Below are 19,055 nucleotides of genomic sequence, written 5' to 3' on the forward strand. Positions count from 1 at the left end.
GCTTCCCCCCTCTGCCACCTGCAGTCTCTGCCCACGCAGGGGCTTCCTAATGTGTGGAAACCTTTCCTCCTTCACGGCTCCCTCCCACTGGTGCCGGTCCTGTCCCTATTCTTTTGTCTCTGTTATTTCTTTTTTCTTTTGCTCTACCCAAGTACGTGGGGAGTTTCTTGCCTTTTGGGAGGTCTGACGTTTTCTGCCAGCGTTCAGTGGGTGTTCTGTAGGAGCAGTTCCACGTGTAGATGTATTTCTAATGTATCTGTGGGAAGGAAGGTGGTCTCCGTGTCTTACTCTTCCACCATCTTGCCCAGACCCCCCTTTTTGTCTTAAATATACACAGACCAAATGTGTCTGTCTCTCCGTTATTCCCTCTGTCCCTTTTTCCCAAATAACTCAGGTTCTGTTATAATACCTGTTACAATTCTCTTGGAAACTCTTTTGACCACTTTAAAAATGTACTGGTTCCAGTTTATTACATTTTTGGCTGCAAAGCAAAAGCAGTTACCTTTATCAATTTTTAACTATATTTCCATAGCTTAGATTACCCCTTCACCTCCAGTGAGATGACACTTCTCAGAGTCACCCCTGGCCTTTCTGTTCCACTCTCTGCTTTTATCATACTAACCTATGGCTAGAAATCACTTCTTTTTTCATACCTGTTGGATTGCTGTAGTGTTTCTGACCAAAAGGTTAAGGAAAATCAGGAAATATTTATTGAAGTGTACCTTTTTATCTTAGTGTTGTTTACTTAATATTTATAGAACCACACTTCTGACTCATGTTACCAGCAAATGTGCAGCAGAGCATTAAATTAAAGGATGAATAATTAACAAATTGATGGATCTCAGAAAATACCCAGAGCCCTTCATTTATTTTACTAAAATAAATCTCTTCACAGGGCTTCAATTCATAGCCAAGAACAATTTCAAGCATAATGCTACATATACAAGTTCTTAATAAAGTTCTTATATATTTTTATACTGTAGTTATCTAATTATAGACATCAGAGGCCAGTCTTCAAATGATATTTCAAAGCAGATTTGTATTTTAAAAATTAAAACAGCTATGAATTTCCATTGTGAGAGTAATAAATGTGCACATAAAGGTTTTTAGATACTATATAAAAACTCAGCTATAAGCCATTCAAGTTGGCTTTTTAATACATATCATTCCGTACAGTTTTTACTGTATATCTATATACATATGTTAAAAGCAGGTTTGTATATCACAACCATGTTAATATTATAGATAGTAGAATCAATTTAGATTTTGTGACAAGGGGAAATGGCTGAAGTAGATTAGAAGATAAGCTGTACAATAGCTAGGAAAACAAGTCCATGTTAACTGAAGGAAAACAATGAAGACAATCTAAATAAATTACTAAATTCAATCTACCATATGATTTGAGTTGGAAAATGACATAAGAACAATGTAAAGAACTATGTCCTTTATAACTCACCAGAAAGTTGTCTGGGAGACTATGCTCTGAAATTACTTGTAGATGAGACTCTAAAACACAATGAAATGGTTCTGTTTTTTTCCTCCCTGAAAATGGCAATTATACTTTTTTTTCCATAATAGAGGTAATTGTGGAAAAAAATTAAGAAACTAAAACCCCAAAAGAAGAAAACCACTCATAATTCCATTGACAATAAAATTATATTTTGTTAGACTTCATTATAATTTTTGCAGAATTAGAATGTCATAAATGCCTCTCCATTTTTTTTGCTACTTAACAATATTTTATGAGCCTCTCATGCCAGTACATACAGTTCTACCTAATATTTAGTGGCGAAATAGTATTCTGTTTTAGAATGTATGTTAGTTTACTTAAATAGCCCCCTATTTAGGTGGTAATCCAGTTTTAGCTGTTCCTACACAGTGCTGTGATGGATATTGTCATACATACTTAGCATGCTTTTCGGATTATTTTCTCAGGATAAACATTGTTGGGTCAAAGGGTACATGCATGTTTCATCTGGTTGCCAAACTGCCAGAAAGGAATTACAAATTTATTGTTACATCCAAGATAAGCTAAGCCTATGCCCCAGTGTGTGCTGTACTGCATCATTAGTGTGACTGCAATATTTACACAAAGCCACAGCATTGAAATTTGTATTGCAGTGGAGTTCCTTATGTCTTAGAATTCTACATATTAGAGGGGTTAAGTCCAGCAGTGAGGGAAATGTTTACATTCGCAACTTGGATCGCGTGGTATTCATTTTGGAAAGCAGAGCTCTTCAGGCAGCAGTTAAATGGTGACACAGCATGTGTTGGTATTTTGCTGTTTCTGGGACTTGGTCACAGGCCATGATCCTTTCTTACCTTAGATGAGTGACCGAGGAGGTGGTGTTCCTCTGAGGAAAATTGACCGACTCTTCAACTACATGTATTCAACTGCACCCCGGCCTCGTGTTGAGACGTCCCGAGCAGTGCCCTTGGTATGTGATCAAGAAATTGTGAAGCAGGTTTTTGTGACTTGTCATAAAATAAGTTACCACATAAATCAGTTAAGCCATTGTGTAGGTTTCACCACAAGGACGAAAGGAAGCTATTAAGGGGGAAAAATCCCCACTTTCCTCTAAATTTATAGTTTTTAAAATACTGTTTTTAAAAATGATAAGAGCATAGGACAAGGAGTATGGTTTTACAGTTCTTGTTGCCAAGCTTAATAGTGCTGTGTCAGTAGTTTCCATGTGGTAAACCACATTTTGATATACTATCTCTAATGTGAAGCCTAAATTACCAGCTTCACTAGTACTTGGTTTAATCTTCAGTGTTTGTGTTTTTTTCCCCCTCAAGTACTTGTAATTAGAAAGATTACATGTTTGAGACTGAGAAGTATGACTAGAGCTCTGATCAGTTTAATTGCCAACCTGAAAATGGCTCAAATGATAATTGCGTTGATGGGTTTTTTAATTGATCATAGTCACCTATTTTCAGGTTTTAATAAGGTTAGCTTTTGAATGGACTCATTCATGGTCCTCCAACACCCAGAAAAGTGCTTTGCCAAATCTCTTACCTGTAATTCTGGAAAAGCTCTTGTTCTTCCAGGCTTTGAAGGTTCTCTGGCATATACACTGGAGTTATGCTGTAACGTGATTAAAAACAGTATAAGATGGGTCTGTTTTAGGCTCTTTCCTAGGAAGTTACTAAAAGGACTTCATTCTAATTGTACAGCACATTCTAGTTACACAGCACAGATTCTGTAGCTACAACTGTAATACAGCCCATGTCTTACCAAACTTTTAAAATGATTGCTCTAGGAACGTGCTCTTCAAGTTGAGATACGGGTAGGCATCCACGTGCCGTGGGACAGAAAAGGTCAACCAGTATCTTCTTAGATTCTGATTTTACTCTAAGAAGTGGAGAAAAGGGATATGCTGCTTTTGTAGTGAACAAACATTGTAGAATTTTTGTGGAGAGCAGCATAGTGTACTAGCCCAGACTCTGCATTTAAACTGTCCGGTCCATTCTCAGCTCTACTACATCCTAGCTGTGTAGCCTTGGGAATATTTTTGACTTTTCAATACCATAGTTTCCCCAGCTTTAAATTTCAAATTATGTACTTCCCTGGTGGTCCAATAGTTAAGACTCCGTGCTTCCACTGCAGGGGGTACGGGTTCGATCCCTGGTTGGGGAACTAAAATCCCACATGCAGCGTGGTGTGGCCAAAAAAAAAAAAAAAAATCGAATTATTATAAAGATTGAGTTAATATATCTAAAATGCTTTTTATAGTACCTGGCACATAGTAAGTGCCATGTAAGTGTTTGTTTAGGATGCAAAATTTACTTGAATTTTTAAGAAAACAGGAGGCTTGATGTGGCGCCGGCTGCCCATACACCTACACAGCCTGACCGAGGGTTAGCCTGTTGCTACGCTTCTACAGAGCCTCCTTCCTGATGTCATGACCCCTTTGTGAGTGGACCCAGCAGGCAAGCACTGGCGCAGCCGGGGAAAGGCTGCTTGACCTCCACAGGCGTGGTCATCAGGTCATACCTGATTACTGAGCGCTTCTTCCACGTGGATGCCTTCTGGTGGGCATCTGCATGGATGGAATGTCTTCACACTGTAAGCCTGTTCAGAGAGGGCTGTCCCCATTTCCCTCTTCCAGACCTTCTCTGTTCATCCAGTTTTGTTCTTTCCAAGTCTCTGACCAGCCAGCCCGTTCGCCACTGCCCATGGTCCGTGTAGGTGTTCCACTTTGAATTCCACCCACTGGTAGGATTTGCTTTCACTCCTGTCTTTCAGGCCCGGCCCTGAGAGAGGCTGTAGTGAAAGGGCAGTCCACTTGTGGCTGGTGTGGGACACTGTGTAGATCCAGCAGTGGACCAGGCCCATGCTGTTTTACTTTTCTGTTAACTATTATAGGGGAAGCCTGATGGGTCCACAGGTGTGGTAGGTTCAGGGAGAGGCAGTGATAAAGTAGATCAGGCACCATGGAATCCCGAGCCACCCGCTCATGCAGTTTTCTTGGGGCCATTTCTAGAGCCACTTAATGTATCAGGGTCCCACCTGGAAAGAGATAGCTCAAATTATGATAATTCAGGGAAGGCTTATCTACGAAGAGACAAATTATAGAAATAGGGGTGGGATAGCACAGGAATCCTGGCTAGCAGCAGCAGAGCTGTCACCACCCTGACTCAAGGGGAGAAGGAGAAGTCAGCAGAACCCAGAAGGGAAAGTTGCAGAGCAGCTGCTTACTCTCCAGGGACCCAGCCTGCCCAGGGGAAGCAACCTCAGTGAGAAAGAAGCAGGGGATGAATACCCTGACTTGACTCCCTTGTAACTCCTACTGGGTTCCCCATTGGCTAGACCCACTGGAACCAGAGGGCACAGAAATCCACTGACATCTGTTCAGGCAGCCTCCCAGGGCGAGGAGAAATGTGGAGAATGGATAGTTGATTTGGAGGGGTAAACAGAAACTCTGGTCTAAAAAAAAAATCAAGTAATAAATGATAGAGGTAGATAAGGCCAGAGCCTGGATCTGTTAATAGCACTGATTCCTGAATCCACATACACTCTTTACTGAAGTACTATATGGAATGTCATTGAACATGTGAGTTGGTGATAAAACCCTTTTTTACATTTATCCAAATGTTCTTCTTTGTATTAAAGAATTGGTAGGATTTATCCAGGTAAAGGAGGCCATTCCAGATACTGGGAACAGAATGAACAGACACAGATGTGAAAAATAACATGATCTGTTTGAGGAACTTAGGAGCAGAGATTTACTTCAGCTGGACTGGAAAGTGGGTGGCACAGACCTGATCTTACAGTCTTGAAAGCTCTTTTTTAGAAGCTTGGATTTTTAGGCAGTGGGTTGGGATGATGTGGGTGGGGTGGGTTTTGGGGTGCTTCAAAGATTTTTAAGCAGGGGAAGTGACCTGTCAGTGAGAAGTAAAAGAGAACTATTAGGGATCTCTTCAGGTTCAGAACATGGGCTGCAATTCATGGTGTGAAGCCATGAGATGTATCTGTTAGGCTGCCACCAGGCTTTTTCTGCTCTTGCTCCTGAGAGGGAACATGTTTTATGTAGTATCACCGAAAGCAGTATTGGGATGCTCTGGAACAGGGCAATAAAAGAAGAGAAACGTGCTGCTTCTAGACCCCCACGGTCGTTTTATACAAATAAGAAGAAGGAGGAATTTTAAATGACCAGAGGGAAGCCGTCTAATGCAGTACTCAACTGGGCTGCAGCTTGATCATTTTTAATACTTAACTATTAACTTATCTTATAGATGCGGGCTCTGATAGCCCTGGGATACTCCAATAACATTTATTTTAATTAGAGAAGTATTTCAGTGTGTGGCTTTCCGAATAGAATTTCATTTTTCTCATCAAACAGGCTGGTTTTGGTTACGGATTGCCCATATCACGCCTTTATGCACAGTACTTCCAAGGAGACCTAAAGCTGTATTCCCTAGAGGGCTATGGGACAGATGCCGTTATCTACATTAAGGTAATGACCATAGTCTTCTGGACTTAATGATACGTCTTTGATTATAAGATGCCAGTATTTAACTGTAATGAAATTTTCTTCTACCTCGTGCTATTAAAATATAAAAATGTTTTTATAACAAGGATCTCATCTGTTTTGACAAATGATCTCTTTGACTATGGGTAAGAAATGCTTATCTATAATGATCAGGACTTTGTTAATAGAAAAAAAACTGGGTTAAAGTAGGGAGTCAAAAACTTACGTTAAAATTAAATTTGTAAGATAAGACACATGAATTGACATTGATTCACCAGCCTTTTGATGTACTTGCTGAGGCCTTTCATTTGCATATGGGTCTGCAGATTGAAGTTTCAATCGTCTTTCTTGCAGAAGCTATATTTACAATACATTGTTTTGGTTTCTTTAATCAAAGAAACAGCCAAGTACGTAATCCTTGTTGATTATTATGCAGTTCCTTACAGTTGTCTTCTGATTTGACAGCAATTTTTATGTGGCTTTCCTTCATGAGTCTTTATGAAACATTCATCTTAGAATGTTTCATAAAGAACTCCCCCTCGCCCATTTTTTGTGCTTTGTTAAAAGCAATACTTAGATTAAATTACAATGACAGATTTAAGTATATTAACAGATTTAGGAACAATTACAGGTGACTCTTGGTAAGCATATAGCTCACCTGGTAGAAACAGACTTGCCTGGGTTGTTCCATGTGTTTATCTGACAAATCAGTATAAATTACAGGGATAGAAAACACTGGATTAGTTCAGCAATGGGCTGTTGGTACCTAATTTTTTAGCGACGCTAGTTTCTTGTTCTGGCCACTAGATGGCACCTATTTTATAGGAAATGCTGAAGACTTTACATTAGAAAAAGTAAAATTTGTCTGAAAAGGTTAAGTTCTTTCAAGATAATTTTCTTTTTTTAAACCATCTCAATTGTGAGGAACTTAAAAACATTGCCTTCATGATGCCCTTTTTATCATCAAATGTAACATTTTTGTTTGAGTCTGTAGATCAAGGAGTTCCAGCATAAAGAGAATATGATGTATAGGTGAAAGGTTTCTAGCTCCATTTTGGAAAAAAATAGAATACATGAAGTCTTGTAGAATAATTAAGGTCCTTCCTTACTATTATTGGAATGAGACTTCCAGTTCAATATTTTCTACATCTTGGGGAATACCTGTGGCTTAAGGTTGAAATCCTACCAAAATATCCTAATTTGAAGATAATGAGGAACATAGTTTATCTCAATGATACACGGGAAGCTGAAATAGAACGGTGAATTAATTGTGATAATATGTTGGAAACATGAAATTACAATCAGCCCTCTGTATCCCCGGGTTCCATATCCATAGATCCGAACACGAATCAAAAATATTTGAAGAAAAAAGAAATTCCAGAAAGTTGCAAAAAGCAGAACTTGAATTTGCTGCACATCAGCAACTATTTACGTAATATCTACATCGTATTTGTATAGCATTTACGTTGTATTAGCTATTATAATTAATCTAGAGATGATTTAAAGTATACAGGAGGTTATGTAAAGATGATACACAGATACTACAGCATTTTATATAAGCGACTTGAGCATGGGCAGACTTTGGTATGCATGCGGGGTGGGGGGGTAATACAGAGGGTCAGCTATGCATGATGCAGAAATCATGTATGCTGTAACTAAAATTAGTGACTTTAATGTAGGAGAAGACACAGGATCAAACCCAGATTTCATTAAATGACTGTACAATTACATATGTTAAGGTACATATGTGAATTTTTATGCTTTTACACTTAACTGACTTTTTCAGTTAACCAACTTCTGTTCATCATGTTTTATAAGAATGTCTATCACACGTGTGTAAAACTTCAATCCAGCAGTTCCCAGGCTGGCTGGAGAATTACCGCAAGCAATAAACTCAACGTGCACATCAAGCAGTTGCCATAGGCTGAGTAAATAGCACGTTTCAAATATGTGCTCTATTTTAAAATGTATGTAGATGGTCTTATGTTTGATAAAATACAAATCCAATAAAGTATTGTTTAATTTGTAGTAACCTTTTTGCCATTGTAGATTTTCTCAAATAATGCATTCTAAAAAAATGCCTGATTTAGGTCCTGCTTTGACTTTCAGGCTCTGTCAACAGAATCAGTAGAAAGACTCCCGGTGTATAACAAAGCTGCCTGGAAGCATTACAACACCAACCACGAGGCTGACGACTGGTGTGTGCCCAGCAGAGAGCCAAAAGACATGACGACATTCCGCAGCGCCTAGACACACTTGGGACCCCTGGAAAATCCAGATGTGGTTTTTTATTAAATTCGGAAGGGGTGGTGTTCAGAACCACATTATACCAAATACTTCATGTGTCGTTTTCACAGTTAACTATTTGGGTAGATAGAATAAGTGGTAAGTTAAATTCCATTTATGCCCGTTAAATCTCCTAAAGGATGAAGTTGTACCTATTTTACACTTAAATGTTCACAGTTAATTGAACGTATTTTTAAACAACTGTAGTTCTGGTCAACTTTCTCTTTACGGTAGACTTCAGAAGCATAGAAGTCTTTAGGTTTCTACAGGAAGCTGTGTAGTTTTTCAAGAAATACTTTTATGTCTGCTAGAAACATTTCCTTAATATCGATTAGCCAGTTAGCCATCTTTCTGTTTTAGAGGAGTTCTGCCAGCCTTTATTTAGTAATGACAGATGTAATAAGATGATCTACAGATTTACATGACTGACTACAATTAAAGCAGTAAACAGTTGCCCTGTTAAGTGTAGAACCAGCCACCTTTCAGCATCTACATGCATTGTCTTCACTCTGAAGTTAACTTATCGTGTTTTAATTTTATTGCAAAGGATTGTAATGATTGATTTCCTATGAAACTAAGCCAAGATCATGGGCAATCTACTTTGAATGTGCTTGTGATTAATGCAATGGGAAATTTTTATACTAAAACCTAACAGCTGCTAAAATTCTAAATTGAATTTAAGAAATTGAGGGCAGAACAGTGAGTCCCAAAAACTGTACTAACAATTGTTGAGATTACCTGGGGGAGCGTTTGAGGAAGTTTTTCTGAGTCCTACTCCAGACATACAGAATCAGACTCTGCGGCTGGAGCCCAGGAATCTCAATTTTTATAACACTTCCTAGATGAGTCTGATGCCTCACCTAGTTAGGAAGCCACGCTTTTAAAATGAGTAATGATGATACCACATTTGCTAACATAACAGATCTTTAGATTTTGGTTTTCACCTATTGAAAGGTCAGGCTTCTAGACTCTAGGAACAAACTGGTGCAATTAGAAGCATAATTGGAAGCAAGAGACAAGTTGGCTACAGAAGAGTCAGGTAACCAAAGGATTAGAACCATAAATGCACAGGTACTGACAAAAAACATGTTATGAAAAATATCTATACTTTATCAGGAAAAAGTCACCTTGGGCTTATCACATTCGAATGTTTGCATTCGAATGTTAATTTGTAGTATACAAATTTTTGGTATATTCAGTATGTTATGATAACTCTGTTGGGCTTTAAGACAGAGATACCAAACAGGTGGTATCATCTTCGTTTTTGAGACTCAGAGTATAGCCCAAAGCTGCCCAGAATTGGAGTGAGGGCTCAAGCTGTATCTGCTGATCACTGTCAGGCGCCTGGTCTAAGAGACCATGAAAGTCAGGAGACTGAGTTGTTAGTCTTACCTCATCTTTTAAGGTGACAGGGAAGTACACTGAAAATAAATTTTAAAGTAAGATTTTAAATGTTTAAAGAACAGCTTTACCACTTAAATGGGGAACTTTATCTGGTAAATACATTGAGTTGAAACACCTCATTCTCAAAAGGATTATGTAAGCTTAACAGTGCTATACAAATTTGTAAATTGGAAGGGATGTTAAAGGGCCGTTAGCCCAGGACTCTCACATAAGAGATGAGGATCCTGAAACTCGGGGTGTGTGGGGTTTGCCCAGGGCTGATTAGCTGATGTGACCAAATGTTGGAAAAAGATCTTTTACCTATTACTCCTTAATTATGGATTTTATGATAAACAGTAGGATATGCTAGTGGATGATTTATATTAGTTCAATGTGTCACAGTTTTTTTAGCTTAAAATTACACTTTTCTTGTAATGATGAAATAGTTTCGAAGCCTTTGACTCAAAGTATTCACTTTCTTTCCTAAATGAGACATTTGTACAACTGACATAAATTTGATATTTTTACTTAAGATCCACCCACACACACACACACACACACACACACACACAAAATTAAAGTTTCTCTCTTAAGAGCTAAGAAATTGTGTTTTTAAAGGAAGAGTGAAATATTTTCCTTTAGCTTCTTTTTAAGGTGTAATGGCTTTTTTACTTCGTTACTGTGGTAAGGGACACAAAGTTACATATAAAAATATTTGGGGGAATGCTTTCTCCTAGTTGGTTTTAAATTATTGTGCTACCTGAAAAGTTTTTAGATTCTTACACTATTTTTCCCCACCAGCATTTAATATGATGCCATGTATATTTTAAAAATATACTGAAAGATAAGAAATGGATACTAAGTGATTTTTGTAACCTGGGCATTTAATGAATATGCCAACATTTTTTTAGGAAGAATCACAAAAAGTATTCTGCCCTGTACTTAAAATACTAGCTGGCTTTAGATGTCTTCATACTTAATGGTAATCACTTTCTTGCACTGTGAAGTTTTTACATGAAGATGTTGAAGTGGCAAGTCTACCCTATTATTTTATAAAATGTTTTGTGTATGGCAATAAACTGAAAACACGGATCAACTCTTATTCTGAAAATAAATTGACCCAATTTAGGTTTTTAAAAATATAATTGTTTTTTAAAATAAAGGTCTCTTTCATCATCAAGGGTCAGCTTTCTGTAAACATTCAAAAAGTCGAAGCTAGGTGGCTCACAGTGCACCTCACTATGCTTGGTAGAGGAAGTGTTGAGATTTCCAACGTGTACATTCTAATTGCGAAAGCAGGCAGTGGTTTGTATGATTTCAGTTATGCTAGATTTTCATTATCCAAACATCCACAGATGACTGACTTACTGCATAAATGAACATCTTCTCATGTGATTTTCAAGAGGTTATGTTAGTATACTCTTTGAATAACTTTTCACAATATAAGTAATATAGGAAAAGTCTTAATTTAACCAGCATTACTCTCTGCTTGTACCAGCGGAAAGTCAAAATTAAACTCCTCTAGTCAAAGATAGGTTCCTGTCCTGTTCCTGATCAATGGGATATGACCATCAATCTTCCCTTCATTATTAAAGCCAACAAGTTCCATAAAAGGACTGCATAGGTAAAGAACCAGGGAAACAGACTACTAGTGTTAGGGTCCCTTTGTGGCCTTGTGAACAGCCAATCAGAGAGGAAGCCAAAAAAAAAAAAAATAAACAACCAATTTCAGTTTGCATCTTCAATTGCTGTGCCATAAATGTGACGTTTTAAACAGATGAGTAATCAGGGTTAAGTTGGTTTGCAAATACTGTATATGATTAACTTCTGGCCCCCAAAATTAAATTTTCTTACAGTCAAACTGAATGCACTTGAAAAAATGTGGCGTGAAGTATTTTATGTATGTCAAAAAAGAACGTACTGCTGGTTTGCTTAGTCCTGGCATTCTTAAATTACTGCACCTTTTCTGTTTACACGTTTGGAAATAATTAGGCATATACTACCCACTCTTCACGTTTCTTCAGCAGTCATTAACCATAGGCTTTTAATAGCGAGAGACAAGATTGCCAGCTTTTTCAAATTTATGACATGAGATGACCATAAAATTGGGTGGCCATAAAATTCTATATTATTATAGATATAAAACCATTTGGGGGAGGGAGGATCAAGATGGTGGAGTAGGAGGATGTGGAGCTCACCTACTGCCATAAACACCTCAAAAATACACCTGCATGTGGAACAATTCTCACATAAAGCCAACTGGAAACTGGCAGAAGATCTCTTACACAGCCAAAGCTGCAGAAAAGATTTTCCATGTAATTGGGTAGGACGAAACACATAAACAAAAAAAAAGGGCATCAGGATGGGGCCAGCACCCCTGGGAGGGATCTGTGAAGGAGGAAAGGTCCACATGGGCAGGCTCTCACTCTGGGGAGCCCCCTTGCCTGCTGGGAGGTCTGCTGGGAGAGGCTGGAGTGGCCTGGACTCTGATTGCAGGGAGTGTGTGCATGCTGACTTGCCTAGCAATCAGGGTGGAGGGAGACCAGTGCTGACAGCTGCCGCCTACTGCCCTTCCCAGTCCCAAAGGCGTGCAGAGCAGGGCTGCTAGAACGCACAGTGGGAAGATACTGAATCTCAGGCAGATAGATAGGCCCTGGGATAGAACTCTACCTGCATGGAGACAGCCTGGAGGGCCTGGGCTGTGGTCTAGGCCAAACCTCAGAGCTCATTGTCAGCATGTGAAGAGCGGGGCACAGGTCCAGCATCGGAACCCACTGCCAGCACACACACAGAGTGGTGCCACAGAGACGCATCTCTCTGTGCAGACAGTCCCTGGGGAGGAATACACAGCAGTTTGTTTCCCAGTGGGAGCTCGCCAGTTCCACCCACCCCACACTGTAACCTGGGGCCAGATCTGGGGCAGACAGGTCCTGGGAGAGGCCTGTCGTGGAGGCAGCCCAGGTCCCAGGCAGCAGCACAACCACCTCCATTCCTGCAGCCACAGCACCAGCCCACCCCACACTACAGCCTAGCACTAGGTCTGGGATGAACGTAACGGAGAAAGCGACGTGACCTTGGGCTGCTTCCGGGCAAAACTGAACATACCTGCATGGGCAGCACATAGGTTTGCTGTGACCACAGGGGCCTCACTTGCTTCAGCAATCACCTCCTTTGAGGCACAGCACACACTTAAGGGCGATGAAGCCTTATCAAACCTGACCCTCAAGGCTTCTACTCCAACAACCAGGCAGCAAACCCCATCCCTGACAGGGATATGACGGCCACAGAGCAAAGAGGAGGCCCCGCCCAGCATCCAGTGAAGGCTCTGGACACCACAACACCAATCACACCCCCTATCAAGGGAACAATGGCCAGCACACTCTTAAGGAAATAAGTGACTGGCCTCCATACCAAAAACAGCCCTTGCACCAAAAATATTGGACTCACAGTCTTACACAGGGATGTTCCCACATAAAAACACCCCTTCAAGACCACAGTAGATAACTTTCTCTGTCTCTATGATTTTAGGAGAAACAGTTAAGTAAATGAAAAAGCAGAGCAACTACTCCCGATTAAAAGAACACGAGAAATCCCCTGAAAGAATTAATGAAACAGACTGCGGTCTACTAGACCCTGAGTTCAAAAAGGAGGTAATAAAAATGTTAAAGGAATTAAGAAAGAGTATTGATAGAAACGCAGATCACTGTAACATGGAACTAGAAACTCTAAAGAGGAACCAATCAAAATTAGACAATTCAATCACCAAGATAACCAATCTAGAAGCAATGAATAGCAGACTAAATAACACAGAAGGATGAATAAGTGATCTGGAAGATAAAATAATGGAAATCACCCCATCAGAACAGCAGACAGAAAGACCAATGGGGAAAAAAAATGAAAGCAACAGACAAGATCTATGGGATAATATAAAGCATGCCAATCTACACATAATAGGGGTTCCAGAAGGAGAAGTTAGAGAGGAGGGGATCAAAAATGTATTTGAAGAAATTAAGTTTGGGAAGTTTTCAGCCATAAAGAAGGAAACAGATATCCAGGTACAGGAAGCACAGATGGTCCCAAACAAGATGAACCCAAGCAGACCTACACCAAGACATACCATAATTACAATGGCAAAAGTTAAAGATAAAAGAGGATTCTAAAGGCAGCAAGAGAAAAACAAAGTCAGTTACAAGAGAACCCCCCATAAGGCTATCAGCTTATTTCCTTGCTGAAACTTTGTAGGGCAGAAGGGAGTGGCATGATATATTCAAAGTCCTGAAAGGGAAAAACCTACAACTTAGTATACTCTACCCAGCAAGATTTTCATTTAGAGTAAAATGAGAAAAAGAATTTCTCAGACAAGCAAAAACTAAGAATACAGCAATACCAAATCTACCCTGAAAGAAATCTTGAAAAGTCTTCTCTAAATACAAAAGTAAGAATCTATAGGAAAGGAAAAATCACAATAGGAAAGGTAAATATATCAAAGGATCGAAGGTCACTTAAGTAAACCAGTACACAGACTACAAAACAATCAAATTTTGTAAAAGTGATAACTACAATTAACAGCAAAAGGATAAACGAAGATGTCCTATTTTACATCAAATTCACAAAGTGTAGGGGAGGGGAGTAGAAAAGAAAGATCTTTTATGGAATGTGTTTGAACTTATATGACTATCAGTCTAAAGCAAGTAGATAAAACCAGGGTAACCACAAATCAAAAACATACAATAGATTCACAAAAACTAAAAAGAAAGGAACTCAAGCATAATAGAAAAGAAAACCATCAAACCACAGAAGGAAAAAACGAAGAGAAGAAATGAACAAAGAGCTACAAAACTCAACTGGAAAATCAGATCTAAAATGGCAATAAGTAAATACCTATCAATAATTACTTTAAATGTCAATGAATTAATGTTCCAATCAAAAGACAGTGGCTGATTAGATTTAAAAAAGACCTTTCAGTACGCTGCCTACAAGAGACTCACTTCAGGGCACAAAACACATAGATTGAAAGTGAGGGGATGGAAAAAGATATTTCACACAAAGGGAAATGACAAGAAAGCAAGGGTAGCAATACCCATATCAGGCAAAATAGACTTTAAAACAAAGTCCATAAGGACAAAGAAGGACATTATATAATGATAAAGGGATCAACACAAGAGGATATTACACTCAACATATATGCACCCAATATAGAAGCACCTAAATGTATAAAACAAATACTAACAGACACAAAGCGAGAAACTGACAGGAATACATAGTAGGAGACTAACACCCCACTAACATCAATGGACAGATCTTCCAGACAGAAAAATCAATAAGGCAAGAAAGGTCCTAAATGACACATTAGACCAGTTGCACTTAACTGATATCTACAGGACACTACATCCAAAAACAAAAGACAGAATACACATTCTTTTCTAATGCGCATGGAACAATCTCTAGGATAGACCACATACTAGGTCAGAAAACAAGCCTCAACAAATTTAAGAGGCTAGAAATTACTTCAAGCATTTTTTCTGACCACAACGGTATGAAAGTAGAAATCAGCCACAGAAAGAAAAATGGGGGAAAAAAAAGAACACACAGAGACTAAATAACATGCTACTAAAAAAAAACCAGTGGGTCAATGATGAAACCAAAGAGGAAATCAGAAAATACCAAGACAAATGACGATGAAAACACAACCTCACAAAACCTATGGGATGCAGCAAAAACAGTTCTAAATGGGAAATTCATGGCAATAGAAGCTTTTCTCAGGAAACAAGAAAAATCTCAAACAACCTAAACTACCACCTAGAAGATTAGAAAAAGAAGAACAAACAAAACCCAAAGTCAACAGAAGGAAGGAAATGAAGATTGGAGGGAAATAAAATAGAGAATTAAAAAAAAAAAACTAAGCTTTTTTTTCTTTTTTTTTTAAGATAAATAAAATTGACAAAACTCTAGCAAGGATCATCAAGAATAAAAGAGAGAGGACCCAAATAAACAAAATAAGAATTGAAAGAGGGAGAGAGAGGAGATGGCGGAAGAGTAAGACGCAGAGATCACCTTCCTCCCCACAACTACGTCAGAAATACACCTACATGCGGAACAGCTCCTACAGAACACCCACTGAGCGCTGGCAGAAGACCTCAGACCTCACAAAAGGCAAGAAATTCCCCACGTACCTGGGTAGGGCAAAAAAAAAAAAGAAAAAACAGAGATAAAAGAATAGGGACGGGACCTGCACCAGTGGGAGGGAGCTGTTAAGGAGGAAAGGTTTCCACACACTAGGAAGCCCCTTCGTGGGCAGAGACTGCGGGTGGCAGAGGGGGGAAGCTTCAGAGCCACGGAGGAGAGTGCAGCAGCCACAGGGGTGCAGAGGGCAAAGCGGAGAGATTCCTGCACAGAGGATCGGTGCCGACCAGCACTCACCAGCACGCGAGGCTTCTCTGTTCACCCGCCGGGTCGGGCAGGGGCTGGGAGCTGAGGCTCGGTCTTCAGTCAGATTGCAGGGAGAGGACTGGGGTTGGCGGCGTGAACACAGCCTGAAGGGGTTAGCGCACCACAGCTAGCCGGGAGGGAGTCCGGGAAAAGGTCTGCAGCTGCCAAACAGCCAAGAGACTTTTTCTTGCCTCTTTGTTTCCTGGTGCACGAGGAGACGGTATTCAGAGCGCCACCTAAATGAGCTCCAGAGACGGGCGCGAGCCGTGGCTATCATCACGGACCCCAGAGACGGGCATGAGATGCTAAGGCTGCTGCTGCCGCCACCAAGAAGCCTGTGTGCAAGCACAGGTCACTCTCCACACTGCCCCTCCCGGAAGGCTGTGCAGCCTGCCACTGCCAGGGTCCCGTGATCGAGGGACAACTTTCCCGGGAAAACGGGAAAAACAACGGGAACTACAAACCTGCAGCCTGTGAAAAGGAGACCTCAAACACAGTAAGAAAGGCAAAATGAGAAGACAGAAAAACACACAACAGATGAAGGAGCAAGATAAAAACACACCAGACCTAACAAATGAAGAGGAAATAGGCAGTCTACCTGAAAAAGAATTCAGAATAATGATAGTAAAGATGATCCAAAATCTTGGAAATAGAATAGACAAAATGCAAGAAACATTTAGCAAGGACGTAGAAGAACTAAAGAGGAACCAAGCAATGATGAAAAACACAATAAATGAAATTAAAAATATTCTAGAAGGGATCAATAGCAGAATAACTGAGGCAGAAGAATGGATAACTGACCTGCAAGATAAAATAGTGGAAATAACTACTGCAGAGCAGAATAAAGAAAAAGAATGAAAAGAACTGAGGACAGTCTCAGAGACCTCTGGGACAACATTAAACGCACCAACATTCGAATTATAGGGGTCCCAGAAGAAGAAGAGAAAAAGAAAGGGACTGAGAAAATATTTGAAGAGATTATAGTTGAAAACTTCCCTAATATGGGAAAGGAAATAGTTAATCAAGTCCTGGAAGCACAGAGAGTCCCATACAGGATAAATCCAAGGAGAAACACGTCAGGACACATATTAATCAAACTATCAAAAATTAAATACAAAGAACAAATATTAAAAGCAGCAAAGGAAAAACAAGTAACACACAAGGGAATCCCCATAAGGTTAACAGCTGATCTTTCAGCAGAAATTCTGCAAGCCAGAAGGGAGTGGCAGGACATATTTAAAGAGATGAAAGAGAAAAACCTACAACCAAGATTACTCTACCCAGCAAGGATCTCATTCAGATTTGGTGGAGAAATTAAAACCTTTACAGACAAGCAAAAGCTGAGAGAGTTCAGCACCAGCAAACCAGCTTTACAACAAATGCTAAAGGAACTTCTCTAGGCAGAAAACACAAGAGAAGGAAAAGAACTACAATAATAAACCCAAAACAATTAAGAAAATGGTAATAGGAACATAGATATTGATAATTACCTTAAATGTAAATGGATTAAATGCTCCCAGCAAAAGACACAGACTGGCTGAATGGATACAAAAACAAGACCCATATATATGCTGTCTACAAGAGACCCACTTCAGACCTAGGGACACATACAGACTGAAAGTGAGGGGATGGAAAAAGATATTCCATGCAAATGGAAATCAAAAGAAAGCTGGACTAGCAATTCTCATATCAGACAAAATAGACTTTAAAATAAAGACTATTACAAGAGAAAAAGAAGGACACTGTATAATGATCAAGGGATTGATCCAAGAAGAAGATATAACAATTGTAGATGTTTATGCACCCAACATAGGAGCACCTCAATACATAAGGCAAATACTAGCAGCCATAAAAGGGGAAATCAACAGTAACACAATCATAGTAGGGGACTTTAACACCCCACTTTCACCAATGTACAGGTCATCCAAAATTAAAATAAATAAGGAAACACAAGCTTTAAATGATACATTAAACAAGATGGATTTAATTGATATTTATAGGACATTCCACCCAAAAACAACAGAATACATATTTTTCTCAAGTGCTCATGGAACATTCTCCAGGATAGATCATATCTTGGGTCACAAATCAAGCCTTGGTAAATTTAAGAAAATTGAAATCATATCAAGTATCTTTTCCGACCACAATGCTATGAGACTAGATATCAATTACAGGAAAAAATCTGTAAAAAATACAAACACATGGAGGCTAAACAACACACTACTTAATAACCAAAAGATCACTGAAGAAATAAAAGGGGAAATCAAAAAATACCTAGAAACAAATGACAATGAAAACACAACGACTCAAAACCTATGGGATGCAGCAAAAGCAGTTCTAAGAGGGAAGTTTATAGCTATACAAGCCTACCTCAAGAAACAGGAAACATCTCGAATAAACAATCTAACCTTACACCTAAAGCAATTAGAGAAAGAAGAACAAAAAACCCCCAAAGTTAGCAGAAGGAAAGAAATCATAAAGATCAGATCAGAAATAAATGAAAAAGAAATGAAGGAAACGATAGCAAAGATCAATAAAACTAAAAGCTGGTTATTTGAGAAGATAAACAAAATTGATAAACTTTTAGCCAGACTCATCAAGAAAAAAAGGGAGAAGACTCAAATCAATAGAATTAGAAATGAAAAGGAGAAGTAATAATTGACACTGCAGAAATACAAACGATCATGAGAGATTACTACAAACAACTATATGCCAATAAAATGGACAACCTGGAAGAAATGGACACATTCTTAGAAATGCACAACCTGCTGAGACTGAACCAGGAAGAAATAGAAAATATGAACAGACCAATCACAAGCACTGAAATTGAAACTGTGATTAAAAATCTTGCAACAAACAAAAGCCCAGGACCAGATGGCTTCACAGGCGAATTCTATCAAACATTTAGAGAAGAGCTAACACCTATCCTTCTCAAACTCTTCCAAAATATTGCAGAGGGAGGAACACTCCCCAACTCATTCT

The 19,055-nt window shown here is 39.2% G+C and overlaps 1 protein-coding gene and 1 long non-coding RNA gene across 5 annotated transcripts in view; one reads left to right on the top strand and one right to left on the bottom strand.

Moving 5' to 3' along the window:
* PDK1 (pyruvate dehydrogenase kinase 1) overlaps positions 1-11,505 on the top strand; it is a 45,770-nt gene extending 34,265 nt beyond the window's left edge. For both annotated transcript variants that reach the window (XM_059928110.1, XM_059928109.1), the window contains 3 exons: positions 2,328-2,438; positions 5,847-5,960; positions 8,085-11,505. In XM_059928110.1, the coding sequence (XP_059784093.1) occupies positions 2,328-2,438; positions 5,847-5,960; positions 8,085-8,225 (366 nt within the window). In that variant the 3' untranslated portion in view covers positions 8,226-11,505. The remainder of the gene's footprint in view (positions 1-2,327; positions 2,439-5,846; positions 5,961-8,084) is intronic.
* Positions 4,275-19,055, bottom strand: part of LOC132369014 (uncharacterized) — an 87,997-nt gene continuing 73,216 nt past the window's right edge. For all 3 annotated transcript variants that reach the window (XR_009504214.1, XR_009504213.1, XR_009504212.1), the window contains one exon: positions 4,275-4,513. This is a non-coding gene — a long non-coding RNA (uncharacterized LOC132369014). The remainder of the gene's footprint in view (positions 4,514-19,055) is intronic.

The sequence above is a fragment of the Balaenoptera ricei genome, chromosome 7 (genome assembly GCF_028023285.1).
Source record: "Balaenoptera ricei isolate mBalRic1 chromosome 7, mBalRic1.hap2, whole genome shotgun sequence".
Lineage (NCBI taxonomy): Eukaryota > Metazoa > Chordata > Mammalia > Artiodactyla > Balaenopteridae > Balaenoptera > Balaenoptera ricei.